General features: G+C 33.7%; 1 protein-coding gene across 1 annotated transcript in view; it reads left to right on the top strand.

Annotated features, from left to right (window-relative positions):
- The first annotated feature begins 374 nt into the window (after positions 1 to 374).
- Positions 375 to 17,305, top strand: part of LOC121431890 (cadherin-23-like) — a 105,334-nt gene continuing 88,403 nt past the window's right edge. Inside the window, exons 1-2 of the mRNA XM_041629670.1 lie at positions 375 to 1,837; positions 4,502 to 4,621. Of these exons, the coding sequence (XP_041485604.1) occupies positions 1,213 to 1,837; positions 4,502 to 4,621 (745 nt within the window). The 5' untranslated portion in view covers positions 375 to 1,212. The remainder of the gene's footprint in view (positions 1,838 to 4,501; positions 4,622 to 17,305) is intronic.

The following is a 17,305-nucleotide window of genomic DNA, read 5'->3' on the forward strand; positions in this document are numbered from 1 at the left end:
TCACTTCAAGGATAAGTGTTTTCTTATCATCAGGCTTTTCAAGAGGGGATCACCTACCACACACTTTTTAAAGAGAAATGCCCTTTACAGAATTAATTTCTTATAATGATTATACTTTCTTTTTTTATGGTGATGACATCATACTGCACTCAAAGTTTCAAAGTTTTTGTAAGAATTCATAAGGAAGGGTTAACATTTTGCATCTGCCCCGGGTTGGAAAAGATCTGTCACAGTGCACCCCATGGTGTAGCATTCCCCTCCTATTCAGACTAAGCCTATTGTTTCCCCACCCTCAATGGGAAAAAGAAAGGGACAACTTGGTGCGCTCACACGCTCCACTGTTTGGGAACTTCTATTGGAAGTTGTGTCTACTTAGCCAACCGTTCTTTCCCTTTTCATTGTGTTTGTGAAGTGTAAAGACGTTCAGTTTGCTTTCGGGTTGTGAGAGTGAAGCCGGACCCTCTGTCACATGGGATAAGAGGCTTGTCTTAATTCTCTATGACTATAGACAGAAGTCCTGTTAGTGGCTAACCCCCAGGACTCTAAGAAGAGCTGACACGCTTCTGGAATGCTCCCGTTTGCTGGGAGACAGACAGGATAAGAGTGGACAAGGATTACTGACGTGATGCCAGTTGGGGATTCATAATAAAAGAAAAGAGGCACGGTCAACACTGTTGAGAGATTCTATGAACAAGTGGAGTTTGATTAACTTGCAAAGGATCATTAACCCAAGCTGGAAACTGAGTGTTTCATTTTAAGACTTGATGGTGCATATCATGGGAATAATTTGTCTGCTGCCAAAGTGAAGAGTCATTAACTAGAGGGTCTATTATAACAGTTCAATTGGCAGTAATTGCAGACAATGAATGATTTATATTTGTATTTACAAACTTTGTAACTGAAATGTTTCAAAGCAATACAGAACTGGCAGATTTGACCTTCCTCTTTTCAAAGGCTGATTTGTTGATAACGTCAAGACTTACGTAGAGTTGGAAATCTATTGGTCCCCACCAATTTGAGTGTTGATTTCTGCTCAATTGGATTATCATTGCTAGTATTTGAATCTTCTAATACCGCAGCATGTCATTCTTTTCCCCAATGGAGTTACGTAGTTATTTTTGTGGAGCTTGACACTGTGATATGAATTGGAACATTACTTGGCCTTTTGTAAACATTCAGTATTGTTTCTGCTGATTGAAATCTGGATTAAACATGTCCAGAATGTCTGCAGTTGGAGAGACCTTTGATACAGATCACCCTCTATCCATCTGCCATGGTTGTCAAAACCTAGAGCAGTGTCATCCTCAAATCACAAATGTTGGAGGAGGATTCTGTTGCCATGAGAACCATTCAAAAATAATAAGATTCACTTGTACAAGCACATCTACTGACATCTCATCTACCACTCTGCCTGTGATCTGCCAAACGTCTTCATGGAGTCAGCTCCATCTTACCAAAAGCATCTCATCCACCAAGGACACTCCTGAACTGGTTCTAGGACAGGACCGATGCCTTCGAGGTGATCCTCAAGACATTGATGATGTCGGTTCCTCACCATGTGATCATCACAATCAAAGACAACGTAAAAGTCTTTCAGAAGCATACCCTGATCAGGGTCGCCCAATGAGCCATTGCTTCCAGAGAACAGTATCTGCTTCCTCTAAGGCACCTAAAGTGTCTTTCAATAGCATAAGACAAACAATATCCTGTTCATCACCCAAATCTAAAACCACCTCAGGATACTTTAGGAGAATGAACACAAGAACATTCCCCTCTATTCCTGGTGCTGTAGCACTTGTTTTAGCCATTCTTTCATCTTGTGCAATTCTAACTTCGGGTGAGTCTTGTCCATACTCTTGAATCAAACACCTTGGTAAAATCCTTGGCATTCATACTTCATTATCTCATTTCAGAATCCTCATTGTGCAAATGCATTCTCATATTTTATAAATAATAATAAGATTTTTACATCTGCAGTGCCCTTTTGAAGGAAGAACAATACGTGAACACGTCCTTAGTATTGTAATCATTTTTTCATACATTTCTCATAATGGTTGGCATTTCTTTATTCTCTAACTGGTGGCTTAATGCATGCGTGCACTATGTCATTGCTACTGCTGCGTGACATTTAAAAGGGTTCCTAATCCATATCGACAGGTTGTTGATGAATCAAGAACTAGATTTATATTTATGATTTATTGAGTTAAAATAACCTTGGCAAATACAGTGGTATACTTTTTTGTGACACTGGATATTTTTGCGTGCACTGTGTAGATATATTGATATTCATTTTATTAATTCATTTATTTAAAAAAAAACATATTCATATATACATATTCCACAATCAGTACATTTCATAATACCGGTAAATCATGTCAGAGAGCAAATCAGAAAATTGATAAATCAGTGGGGTTTATACTACCTACATATACACTATAATAATTTCATTCCTATGTGTATGTATTGATATTTTGTAAGTAAAAATTAAGTTTTAATTATGTCTTCAAGACATTTCTGATTCTGAAATAGCCAATTTCTCAGATAATAGCAGTAGTTTAGAAACTTTAACAATGGCTTTATTGAATGATACTGTGTCTTGGTTAATGTAATCATGGACCTATATGATGTAATCAATCATAGAGTATTAAAGTAGAATGTAAATTCATTAATATGGTAAGAATCATAATCATTTTGATCATAATCTTCATTGATTCATCGTCATCAATAACAACATGATCTCTGTAAAAACATAATCTGGTATACTCTCCTTTTTCATGATATTTCTTGCACTGTACTTTACAATCTCCCATGCTCTATTTTAAAATTTATAACATTTTTTAGACCAGTTACTTCCACATAAATACCTCCAGGAATAAATTTTCCAACTGAGGATATTTTTATAAAGAAATAAGTTAAAGTTCAAAAGAACAAGTCTTGCCCCGTAATTTCAAAGGCTTAAATGTACAAAGTCCATGCACTTTTATGTTGCCGCCTTCAACACAATCAATGTTGATTTCATCTTTCATCGCATACCCCAAGCAATCAAAGTCAGCCAACTTTGATACAATTGAGAAAAAAAGAGAAAATGAAATGGATTTTTAACAGAGGCTTTATGATATGGGAAATGTGTCTTTCATGTGAATTCTAACCTATCAAGATTGATCAATATCAGCTTTACTGTGCTAAACCATGGTGTTGTTTCATAAAGCTATTCGTAAGATAAGAACGACTTTAAGAGCGACTGGCAATCCTTTCTTTTGGTAAATGGAATGCACCATAGGCGATGGTTTAGCGCGTAAGAAAGGATCACCAGTCGTTCTTAAAGTCGCTCTTAACTTACGAACAGCTTTATGAAACGGCCCCCTGGTATGATTTTAAAAGAGAATTAACTGTGTATCATTGCATGGATATTCTTTTTTTTTCAATTGAAATCTCTGAATATCAAAAGTCATCAAAATGAACCCCTGAATTATTATGAAAAGCAGTACATGTATTTCTATTTCAGGTATGATTTAGTGAATTGGGTGAATTGTAGTCATTCTGTCTGATCAGATAATAGTATATTTGAGACTTTAATTTGAGACGTTAATATTTAATACCATTTATGAATCAAGGATCTAGTTAATGAAGCTGGTATTTAAACTAAGTATGACTTCATAAATGACCTAGTTCAAATAAATTGTTAATTTCGCTTGTGTATACATACATGTAGGGATGCTAAATTTATATATATTTTATTTAACCCCTATGCTTATGTACAAATCATTTTTGGGGGGGGTTTGGTCAGGGTCAATTCAATCCTATTTCCTGTTGAAATTAATTAATTTCAGTGTCCTAAGAACTAAACTGCACCTTTGTATACTTATTTTTTTTTTAAACTTTAAACAAACAAATCTTGGAAAGAGTAATGTAAAATGTATTCACCAATGCTTAATTTTACAAAACCTAATGTTTAACTTCAGGGTGGAACATTTTAAACTAAACCTGGTAAACCTTTGTCAAATGAAAAACAGATGTCAGTATCATCATAACTGCAGTATTTGAAATACATCATAATTATAATAATAATAATAATAACGGTATATATACCCAGGGTAGCCACTTCAGTTCCGAAAACTGTTCTCCCAGCGGGCCCTGCTATTATTATTGTTACCCCGGCTGAGCTAGGCTACCTTTTCAGGTGCACACAGCTATTTGAGGAATTATTTCCTGCTGGTACCCATTTACCTCACCTGGGTCGAGTGCAGCACACTGTGGATGAATTCCTTGCTGAAGGAAACTAAGCCATGGCTGGGATTTGAACCTACGACCCTCTGTTTCAAAGCCCGGAGAGTAATCCACTGGGCCACGACGCTTATGTTGACACCTAATCTAAATCAGTCTTTCCATTATAAAAAATGATCGTATTAGTAGTATTTTATGTTTCTACAACACCTTTTCAGAAATAATGTGAAGAGTGCAACAAAGAAATAAAATTCATTGATATTTTTACATATTTCAGGTCAAGACCCTTGCAACCCAAACCCCTGTCAGAATCAAGGAACTTGTAGCGGTGAGCAAGGAAGTACATCCTACACATGCACATGTACTCCCCAGTTCTCGGGCCTTAACTGTGCCACAGGTAAGTGTGCACCAATATTTGCCATTGTGAATTGTGTGTTAGCCCATTAATGGTCCAAATCCCTGTCAGAATCAAGGAACTTGTAGCGGTGAGCAAGGAAGTACATCCTACACATGCACATGTACTCCCCAATTCTCGGGCCTTAACTGTGCCAAAGGTAAGTGTGCACCATCGTACTTGTCATTGTTACAGTTGTAATGGTGAATTGTGTGTTAGCCCATTAATAGCGAGGTATGAAATGGAATATTATAAGGCCTGATGATCTGTTTTTATTTTCTTTTTTTAACCCAGTTTTTCACCTTTTTTAAAACCCAGTATTTTACTTATTCTCTTTGTTTTATTCCTTCCCTTTCCTCCTCCCTTATATCCTTTTTTTGCTCCTCTCTGTTTTTTCTTCCACGTTTCCTTTTTCTTTTTCTCCCTATTCCTCAACCGTTTCATCGTACATTGGATCCTATGTCTGTTTTCCTTTATTTTTGTCATTTTCCATGTCAAACAATAATCTATTATATAAATTTTGTAAGAGAGAGTTGGAATCAGTTTTGAGTTGGTGAATTTGCAAAGTATGAGGAAAAAAGTACAATTTTAGTGTTTTGAAAAATGATTTTCTTTTATTTGATTTCTCTCTAAAGTCCTTTCCGTAGATTATAATAATAGTAAATGATTTATAGCATAATTTGCGATGTTTTTATATCCTCTTTTCATACTCAAACTTTGATTTGTGTACAGATTAGTTAAGTATCCCATTAAATGTGTAACAATTTGTCAAAAGAAGCTGCCATTCTTCAATTACTCCTTTAATTCCACAACTAGTTTATTTAAAATCACATTAGTAAATGATTTGACCTCTTTGGAATTGGTTTCCCTATAGTTTGGTATAGATTGAAATAAATTAAGTGTCATTTATACAATCAATGGCCATAGACAGTAACCACATACAAGCTAGTAATGACTACAGATCACTTCCGATTATTGATAGATAAGAAGAGTCTTCCAATTCCCTTTCACCGTTACACGTACTCGAAGGGTATTGATATTTCCATGTAGCAGACAACATCGAGAGTCGCCTCGAATGAAATGCAGAGCCACATATACATGTTTGCGGAGTCTTAAATCTATTTCTTTATAATTGCTCTGCCCTCGTACGTTTCTTTGCAGTTTGACATAATCTTACAGTGATCAAATTAACTTGTTGACTACTGGATTCCAGTATTCCATAGACTTTATACAGCTGCAAACTGGTCCGAGTAACCATTGAGTTAAGAAGGCTAGGATTAAAATGCTTCTGGAATGCCAACATTTAAGGAAGATTATCAACACGAGAATAGATCGTCACGTTCTGCTGTCACAAGTGACCTCAATGCCCAGGGACATAAGACGTTTGACACCCCATTCATTTATTATTCATGCTTTATCCAGCGAAGTTGAATTCAGAATGAAAAAGGGGACACACATTTAAATGTTCTATTGTTATTTACCTGGATCCCCCTTTTATTGTGTTTAGTGCACCCATGGGAGATGCTCATACATGATAAGTCAATTTTTGAAATGCTACATGGACTGCTTGATCGAATATTGACCAATTGCCAATTCGTGTCGCTTCATTATAATGAATACCTTGGGATGATCTTCTTATAATGGAGAAATTAACAGGCATTTCCCCTTCTTTTATTTATACTAGAATTCTTTAAATGCTAGATGAAGGTCTAAAGTTGTATGTTACAAATTATTTTCTTTCATCTGAAATCAACTGATGCATTATTTTTATGTATTGTTTGTTTGACAGTCGTGTAAAGAAACTCATGCTTTAAGCCTATTACCGTGCTTACTTTGTAACTACCTGTGACTAGAAGTGCTGTTAACATTATTTTCAACATTTTTTTTAAATTAAAAATGCTGTTCACAATAACAATCTTTTAATGTTTGCAAAGGAATTGTGAAATTCAATTTTTTGAAGATTTAAGAGGCTGCACCCCACAAGCTCCGCTTTTTAGCAGCCTCCTTCATTCCCAATCTGCTTATATGATTATCTTGTTTTAACGTACCATACATATAAATCTTCTTTGTCCTCTTGCTTATCTGTATCAAGGCGAATGGAACAAAACACAGTTGTTGTAAATGTTGGGAATGGAAATAAACAAAATGAAATGAAATGAAAAGATTTTAAAAGAGACAAATTTAATGTTTGGTATTATAAAACCCATGTGTGTACATGTAGAACACTTATACATGTATGTAAATACATATTAACCTAATAGCAAAACAAGGCATTTTATGGGGTATTGTATTATTAGTTACTTCAGGCAAGAATAGAAATGAATTCCATTATTAATGCCATTTCGGAATAACACAGTGAAGTATTTTATATATATCTGTTTATTTACAAGATAATTAGACCACGATCAATATTTTTGGAGGCCCATATCTTAGAGATCTTGTAGAATACCCTCTAACTAGTTTTCATTTCAATAATTTTTCAGCTTTGACCTGTAGCTAGCATTGAAATACTTCTGATTTTGGCAGTTTTGCCCATCTGTAGTTAGGGCCTGTTTTCTCAACGTGTTTTCTTAATATTTACCAAGATTTCGTAGAGTTTTTATCTTTTGAATCTAGGCTAAATGCCTGGAGCAAATGCGTCATTGGGACAAATCAATAGTTTGTTTTATATTCTCAAGGACTACAGACTTTTCTTATTATTTAGCAGCAATTATGACTCTTCCAAACCCAGTATGTTTTTGGATTTAACTATTTTCTGACATGCCTTAGAATAATCATAACATCTGAAATTAAAAGGAAACAAACTTTTCTCTTTTTGAGCAGCTGCTTTCTAAAATGCTACCAAAGATAACAATGCATTAATATTGCAGGAAAAGCATTTTAAAGTCACATCAATAAGTTCATGAACATGCAAATAATTTGTTTTCCAAGAAAGTTGAAAAATTATCTTGAAAATAATATCGAACATAAAAAACGATTAACATAGAAAAAAGAGAAAAACAGGATTTCAATGAATCATGTTTTGCCAGAATTAAACCCCCTCCACAAAATAGTTTCTTTTTGAAGAATATTACATTTCTAAATAAGTCTGCCATTCATAGTTTTATTTCATATAGAGTGATTTTTTTTTGTTTTCTTGAAAAACCCTGTTCACTTTATAACCGGAGGCATTTTGTCATGCTCTATTGATGACCATCCTGACAGTTGACACTCATGATAATGAAAGGTAGACCACAAACCTTTAGAAATTTGTTCTCTTTTGTTAAGGTAGAGACCTCTACCTCAGCTTTTTGTTAAAATCAAAGTCTGTCTTTTTCTTCCCAACCATCATTTATGTGTAAATAGAGTGTTCATGTGGTTAGTAGAATGTTTACAAAATTAAATCATATTCTCTTTGCACATACAGACATACATTTCATCCCCCCCCAAAAAAAAGAAGGGTGGAATGCCACTAACTTTTGTTCTAATTTTAAGACTTAACATGAGTGATCTGCGTCAAGAATTTAAATAATTTCTTTTAAAAAATTACGTGGTAGGGACAAAATGATGCATTCTTCTAAAAGATGTATTGTAAGAACAGATGGCTTTGTAAGAAACAGTGCAAATCTGTTAACTTGCTGTACATTGAAATAAGTGTTTAATTTACACGATCATTGCAAAGAGTTTCCTTTTAATTATAGTTATTTGAAAGTACTCCGCATAAACATTTAACCTACAATTTTTATTCAGTATCCTTCATTTTGAGTACCGGTATACCACTTCTACTGGATTTGAAACTATCATCCACAAGCTACTTGACAAATAGAATCTACTTTTGATTCTTAATGTAAAAGTGTTTAAATTCCCACAGGTTACATGTACTATAGCCACTAGAATACTCCATCAGTATGTTTATTTCAGTATCTAAATCTTAATGTATTACCACAGGGGTTTAATTTTTAGAATGTTTTGAATGCTAGAGGCTGTGATTGAAGTGCATGTACAAAATACACTCAACACAAATGCAAAACTCCTATGCACATAAGTGATCTTTTGTGCAATCTGTATAAAATGACCGCTTTCAAAATGTCTTTAGTGGCAAAATGTTTGATTATTTTAGGTGCTTACATCCTCCTCTTAGAGGCTCTTCATACCCCAAACAGAGTATGCCCGCCCCAAGTCAGGTACAACTGCAGTCTGTTTGTTTCAATTATTGTGTTTGCCATGTACATTTAAAGGTAAATGCTAGTTTTGGTAACGATATCAAAATGAGTTCGTACAGAATCCAATGAAATGACCACCGAAGTATCTGTTTGTATAAATAAAATGCATGTGCCAAAAGATTCTGGAAGAAATTGTGTAATTGCTGAGAAATCAGCAAATAAGCACAGGATTCGGGTAGAGCGTCGGGCCCGACGCTCTAAGCAATAATCATACATTGTCCCACGTGCGCTTATCTGTGTCGGGGATCTTCTGTGTGAACATTTTTCAGCGTAAATTTCAAGATTTCACAACGTTCAGTTAATGTACATGTAACTGTACCAGATCTAGATCCTCGATGATATACTGACAATTAAGCCTTGTTTTACAGACTTTCTCATGAAATCAGTGTTTACTGCAACTACTGGAATTCCTCTTTAATTGATAAACTTTTGAAGTGTTCTAATGCCAGAGGGATATACTGTGCCATGCCTTCAACCTTTTCAGAATGAATCTTCAGTGCGTATGCTTCTCCAATTTACTCAGGGGTAAAGCCAAGCTTCAAGTGTTTGGTTTTAACTTCACAGACCCCCTCATTCTCAAGTGCTGCATCCCCTTTTGACCTTATTATACAAAGTTGAAATAGAGATATATTTCTACAGAGAGAGGGACTATCATAGAGTTATCCTTGAGTTCCGATTCTAAAACTAAGAAAAAATTCAATTCAATTCAAGGTTTACTAAAAACATGAGTCGCAACCAAATGGCTGAATTGGTCATGTATACAAAGTAAAAACAATTAAAAGACTCGTTACATATTTCAAACATTAAAAAGCAGTAACCTCTGTAAAAAGTTGATTTGATGATATATTTGATCTGCTGTACATGAATAAAGTCTATGGAAAGAAACTTGATTATATTTTAAAAAGTTTATTCTATACCGTTCTGATTTCCATTTGAAGTTGGAAATAGTTATATTGAAAAACATGCCAGGTCTTATGTCCTTTTCTAGTTCTTGATTCCTTAGCTTTACCCTTTGCTCAATTTATGCTTCTTTGATCACTTTGTAATACCATCATGAGATTAATTTGAAAAATCTTAATAATTTGATTTCTCTCATCATTTTTCACTATTTTATCCCCCAAACCCCAAAATAAAGAATCATTTTGGGTGACAGCACAACTAAATCAAACTATTTAAAGTTTTAAAAAGTAATCATTTTCTATTTTGATTCACTTTATTTAATTTTCATTTTATATTTAATGCATGTGTGAAATGTTCAAGAGTTGGAGTTTCACATTGATTCTGACTGCTATTTTCCCACCATCAAGCTATTCATTTGTGAGCTATAGGGAGTAATGATTTCACTCACACAACAATAGGAACAAAGCACTTAGTTTAATTGTCTACTTTTGAACTAATTAACAAAACTTCCCTTTTTATTTTGATCGAGAGTTTATTCCTTTCAAACAACGCATTTGTACAAACTTATTTAGGGTGCATTGAAAGTGTGTGTAAGAGTACTTGTATGATCCCTGTAACACAAAGTTTAGTGATGAATCATACTGTTGATTTGTGTGATTGATTGCACATGGTGACCAATGCAATTAGTCGTAAAAATCAGCTCTGTGATCAATCACATGGCTTTGTGATACTAGGCCCTGGAATCGTAAAGGTGTTATGCTTTTAGTAGGGGTATAAGAAAGTTTTAATCAAGAAATTCTACCTAGTAATCCATGAAAGCTCTAAAGGTTAATGGTTTGTTAGCCCAGGTACATGCGACTTATAATTATTTTTGGAAGGAACTGGGATATTCGACCTCATGACTCATGAAAGAATATATTTTGTTTTATCAAGTGATCCCACTTTGATTTTTCAAGAAAAAGATTCCTGCTGCCTCATGAAAATTTATTGTTTCCTTTTTCCTATATTTGTGTTTACATTCAAACAGAAGACTTGGGGGAAATTGTGGTTCACCATCAGTTAGTTTTTCTCATTAAAGTTAGTTGTAGTATAAATAAAGTTTGTCAATTTGTTGCTTATCATGAAAACAGTTTTAGTTTAGAAATTACTTGAATTATCTCAAATATGGAAATGCATTTCTTCCATAAAAACTAATATCCAGGGGCCATGAGTTTCTTGTACACACTACACAGATGAAGAACAGTTTTTGAGGAGGAATAAGATAACTTTCATTGTTGTTAGTTAAGATTAAGCAAAAATCCCTGTTAAATTGTATTTACAAACTCTATATCTCATTTTTTGTGAGATATTTTATATCTTACTTTCAAGGAAGAATAAGATTTAAATAAAATCCTTACAAATTGAAAAGGGTTTTAAAAGAAAAAAAGAAAGAATTAAACGGCAAATAAGGTTTGATCAGATAATCTTGAGACCATCTTGTGTTTTGAATGAATTGATTTAATCACAAAAGATTTATGATCAGTTTTTTGGCCAAAGAAATATTTCATCCTTGAAGAAAATCCAGTACAAACAGGGGGAACAATAAAATTGTATCAAAAGATTTTTACCCTAAGATAATGTCTCATAAAAATGCTTTTAAACTTATTTCATTTGTAAACTTTATTATTATTATAACTGTGTGAATGCTGGTTTTCTCGACATTTTCCCAGGGAAAATACTTTCAAAAACTACTAGTACCGGTAATCAAAATTTTACACTTTAATCTAAAGAGCAAATATGATATTTTCTTATTTCAAAGTTGAATATGAAATATACATTACCATGAAGATAATGTTTCAAAGCAATTACATTTTCAAATGGTTAAGATATTTATTTCAGATATATGGTTCTATATGAAAAGAAAAAAATATCCAAAGGTTGCTGTGGTATGGGTCAGACTGGTCAATGCATGTGACATTTGATAGAAGACCATCAGCTGAGGAAAAAAATAATTAGCTCCTTTTTAGTCACAGAGAGTTGTAATGCTGTTTTACTTTATACAGTTGGATTTTTTAATCATGAAGGACTGAAATCTATGTATATGATATACCCTGCAAGGTTAAGAATGATTAAAATGGCTTTTCCTAAGGAAAAGGCTATTGTGGTTTTAGCCAAGGGGTTTTCAGATATTCCTTTATTTTCAGATTGATGCAAAACAGGGTCAAAATGATTTAGGTGCCTTTTCAATTTTAAATTTTACAATTTTTTTCCTTGAACAGTCTTAAAATTGTGCATGTATAGGTGCAAGAGGAAACTCCTGAAAGAAGTTATCCACTTGTTTATACTCTATGTAAAGCACATTAAAATTTATTAGTGCTTCAATCTATTCTATATAAAGCACATTAAAATGAAATTCATTGATTCATCAATCAATTTGATATTGAATAATTGTCAGTTCACACGGTTTGTAAATAAAAGACCTCTCTTCAACAATGAGTCACGCATACTCATACAAATGATCTTATTTGTTCTTATTTCTTTCGTAGAGTTTAAATTGTAAAAGGTATGATTCAACATGAATCGTGGAAAATGGGAAAACTTGTTCTACATTTCAAAACATGAAAGTTTCCGACACCTTTTTTTGCATTTACTCTTATCAAATGAAGTAGAATTTTGATCTTTTCTGCACTTTTCTGTTAGTAACCGAAACCATTATTTTGTATGACCTTGCGAGTCTCCTAGATTTTGTTAGACCTTTGTGTTTAATTCTTCACAGGAGTTGAGGCAGAAACTCTAATACGATCATCAAGTGGAATATTTCATACATAGAACCCTCAACGATGTCTCCCACTGGGAGCAAGAAGGTCTTAACTTGTTTACTTTTTGCAGAAAGTTAACGGCCTTCTTGCTCTCGCCTGATGATGTGTCCTTCTCTCACAACAGGGTGTCATAGCCAACATACCAGGGCATTGAGCACGCTCAGAAAGCCTGAGTAATCGCTCAAAGCCGATTTTTCAATAACCTCCCAAATTCGTGTCATTGCTACATGTTTCAATAGCCCAGAGTTGCGAGAAACCTTTCAGCTGTAAATGCTTAAAAAACGCACAATTTTACAGAACCCAGGGGCCTGGTACGGGGAAATAAAAATATCAGGTCACGATGAGATGAATAGCGCTTATGATGCAGTAAGCAGATTACAATAGAAGGTTTTAGGTTTAAACTATTTATCACAATCTAATATGGAGGCTGGGCTTGTATTACAATTGATGCCATCAATCTATATAACCTGGGGCAAAACCATTTTGTCAAAAAGGCAAAATTGGAGAATACATGTAGTGCCTAAGTTTATCAAAACCACTAATCTGAAAGTCATATTTCCTTCTTTTTAATCTATACTTGCATAAAGAAACTGTTCTTATATTTGGCGTTGGATGCAGATTCTACCGGGTCACTCACCCTTGATGTTAATACCTTGCATTTTATTTCTCTGATATCCTTTATAGAAATTTGTTTTGAAGAAAAAAAATCTTGATTTGTAGACTGATAAAATTGAATTCTAATAGTTCTTAAGCTTTAAAATTTGATGGTTCTCAAACCATCTAATCTGACAAATTGCTTTCTCTTACTTTCGTGATTTATGATGGTTGTTAAACTCTGTGCAAAGAATAAACCTGATCCTTTCCCATGGTATATAGTTTGATAAAATCTTTATCTTCTATTTCATTTCTCAAAGATGTGTTTGATTTTGTTGAAAAATAAATAAAAGATTATACTTTGCAATTATATGGCTACTTTCATACTGATCATACTCTCTGGTGAATTGTGGGAGAACTTGCAAAATGGTTATTTTGTCATTGTCACCTAATTCAGTAATTTTTCAATAAAATTAGGCAAAGAGTTAAATGGTCATTTAAAAAAGGACAAGTCCACCCCCCCAAAAAAAAGATTATTTAAATAAGCAAGCATAACAGTGAAAATTTCAACAAAACAAGATGTAAAATAAGAAAGATATGACATTTTAAAGTTTCGCGTAATTTCACAAAACAGTTATATGCACATCCTGGCTGGTATGCAATGAGGAGACTATGACATCATCCACTCACATTTTCTTTTGTATTTTATCATATGAAATATTCAAATTTTCCCATCATCGACTGATTCCCCTTGTTGTGCATATCACTGTTTTTTTTTTGTGAAATTTTAAAATGTCATACCTTTCTTATTTTACATCTGATTTTGATGAAATTTTCAGCACTATGCTAGTTTGATTTTTCTCTGTTTATTCAAGTCAACATTTTCTTGGGGTGGAATTGACCTTTAAGTACTAAAGAAACATGTTCCAACAAAGCAATCGGAAAATTGTCTTACAGATCTTTCAAAATGGGGAAGGGGGGTGTTAGAAATTTCATGATATTTTTAAGTAATAATTTTTGCTCCCTATCAGAATCAGTCACATAATTAATTTTTGATATCCCGGTTTATCACAGAAAAATGCTGTACACTTTGCCCATGAAATGTGATTTAAAAAAATTTGCTTTGTTTTGAATAAAAAGCCACTCACTAACTTGAACAAGAAAAATAGCTTGTTTTGCAAATGCATGACTTGTTTTGGCATTTATTGATTTTGAAAGATGGGATTACTAAAAAGTCTAGGATGGCGGACAATAGAAAGATCTATGAGTTCAAGCCCATAATTGTGAGAAGAAAACATGCATTCAGCTGATAAATTGGTTATTTTGCTCTTCCTGTCTGAAGGATAAGGACTTAGAGATGCCACTCTCTTTTGGGTGAGATGCACATTGCCAATGGTAAAGTTGGTTTTAAACAGGGATGAATTAAAGGGATGTGACATCATCAGCCCACACCTAATGAATATTCATGACGATGTGCATATACCTGTTTCACAAAATATTGATAAACTTTAAAATTCAATAACTTCCTTATTTGTTATCCAATTTTGATGAAATTTTCAGCATTTTTGCTTTGTGAATTTTACTCTATTTATTCAGATATAAATATTTCCAGCCTGGACCATCCCTTTAAGAGACATGTCACTTCAATACATCTTTTGTTTAGTCTTATTCCCTTCTTTTTCAATTAAAGGATCTTTGGAAGGTTTGAGAAGGATGGTAGTGTTATGATAAAGTGTAACAATGCTTGAAAACAGTTGATGGCCTTTGCAAAAATATACTTGCCTCTGTGACAAGAACAACTGTTGGCAACATCAAAAAATAAGGTGAACTGTTGTAACTTGTGATAAATACTGTACACACATTTAAACGTTGGCTATTTAGGAAGATATCCTTTCTACTTTTTGCACTGGCACTCTCATAATTAGTATCTTTTTAGTGCTCCAATGTATTATCAGTAACTTTTGTCTTTAATCATGGATCTAGTAGCTCCATGCCTTAATATACATAACATGTTACTCTTTGCTTGAATAAAATGACACCTGTCATTACAAAACCATTATAGAAATACCTAATCTACACCTCTCATACCCATGCATTTTTTTCCTGTTCTTTTCTAATGAATGAATTCTAATGAATTGGGACGAGTATTTGCAAACTATCTTTGAAATCAATACGCCCACCGGAATAAGAACCTTTGAGGGCAGGAACAATGGAGTGGCAAGGGACATTGTCATCAATCTTCTTTCAAACCCCAATTGATTTCTTCTTCTACTCTGAATTCCAAGTTTATTATTTGCACTCTTAGCTGTGTTGTATCCAGAAAGGGGGGGGGGTGCAAAAAAGGATGAAATGAAGGGGAGGGGGGAGAAGGAAATAAGTAGCAACAAAAGTTTTGGAATTGGTAACATTGTTGTAACTTGCATCGTGGAATGTAGTTTATGTATAGGCCTATGGTTATGAAAGTATAATTGCAGATTTCCATGCATATTTGATTTAATTGATTAGGTCTGGAATTCTTATTATTCGTTAGGAAGTTTAGGAATTAGGCAGAAAATAATTTCCCCTATTCGAGGCTTTCATTTGAATTAGGATTAGATTCTTTGGAGATTTATAATTTTGTTGAATGTGATTTGTTCAATTACCTGTACAACCATTTCTTCATGTACACCCATTACATCCGTGTTCAGATCCACAAACTTTGTCCCTTCTTTAAAAAGGGATTCATACACTCATTAGCTGAATATATTCCATTCAATGTTGATTGTAAACCTGCAATTTGCTGTATATATTCTATAATTGATATAGTTTGTAGCAAACAATTCCTTTACCACTCAAGCTGCAAAATGAGGTGAATACATGTATCTTCTTAAAGAGAAATGCCAGTGGTTGCAGTAAACACTGATTTCATGAGAAAGTCTGTAAAACAAGGCTTAATTGTCAGAATATCATCGAGGATCTAGATCTGGTACAGTTACATAAACTGAACTTTGTGAAATCTTGAAATCTACACTGAAAAACGTTCACAGTGTAGATCACCGACACAGATAGGCACATGTGGGACAGTGTATTATTATTGCTGGAATAAAGACCCGACGGAAGTGACCGAATCAGCGCTTATTTTGCTTATTTCTCAGAAATTACACAATTTCTCCCAGAATCATTTGGCACATATTTTTTAATCATACAAACAGACACTTGGGTGGTCATTATATAAGATTCTGTAAAAAGTCATTTTGAGATCGTTACCAAAACTGGAATTTATCTTTAAAACATAAAATAAAAACAAAAAAAAATGTTCTTGTGCATTTGTTTGTCGAATCTCTCCCATTCTATTTAGATATCAAACTCCTTCAACTTTGCTTAGCAGAATGGGGTTAGAGAGGCGGTGTTTAAAGGTTGGTGAAAAGCAAAGAACACACAGTCCAATTGTGCGTGTGTTTTTACACCTATTTGTAAAGACGCCTTCTTACTCCGATTTCGGTTTGTCAATAGAAAGTCTGTCCAGATGTGTATGCAAGGAGAAATAGGGACATTTGAATTCTATGGGACCTCCTTCCTAAGATGTTTAAAGTGTGATTATTGGCACACTTTACGCCCCATGAGAGATGAATCAAACATCTTTAAAGGGAAAAGTACATTATATAAATACTGGTACAAAAGTGGAGAACAAGTTATCTGACCACCATGACTATGGAGAATTAGTACCTTTCTTATTGTAATATTTTTCACAGAAATTATTATTTGTTTATTTATTTGTTTTTATTTTGTTATTATTGTATCAAATATCTGACTAAGAGCCAGATTCTCAGCTACTTTCCATATACTCTTAATGACACAGTGGTACATCTCTTAAAGCTTTAAGCCTGAAATTTGCAAAAGTTTTGGTGAAAAATGAGAGTCAGAGACAATTTTGCTTTATATTAAAAAATATATAACCAAGATATTTTATATTCATGATACCTTACTTTCTTTGTCATATACAAATTAAAAAAAAGCATTGGTTTATACTTATGAATATCATTTTCCTCAATATGACACAAGCCAGTGACAGTCTCTCAGAAAATGAGCATTACATGTAATTATCTGTATTACATTTTGAAGATGCCAGTGCACTTCTGTCAATATGGATTGCTCACATTTCAAACATGAACTTTGAAAATTATACATTTGAATGCAAACAAGTCTACAATCTA

The sequence above is a fragment of the Lytechinus variegatus genome, chromosome 18 (assembly GCF_018143015.1).
Source record: "Lytechinus variegatus isolate NC3 chromosome 18, Lvar_3.0, whole genome shotgun sequence".
Classification (NCBI taxonomy): domain Eukaryota; kingdom Metazoa; phylum Echinodermata; class Echinoidea; order Temnopleuroida; family Toxopneustidae; genus Lytechinus; species Lytechinus variegatus.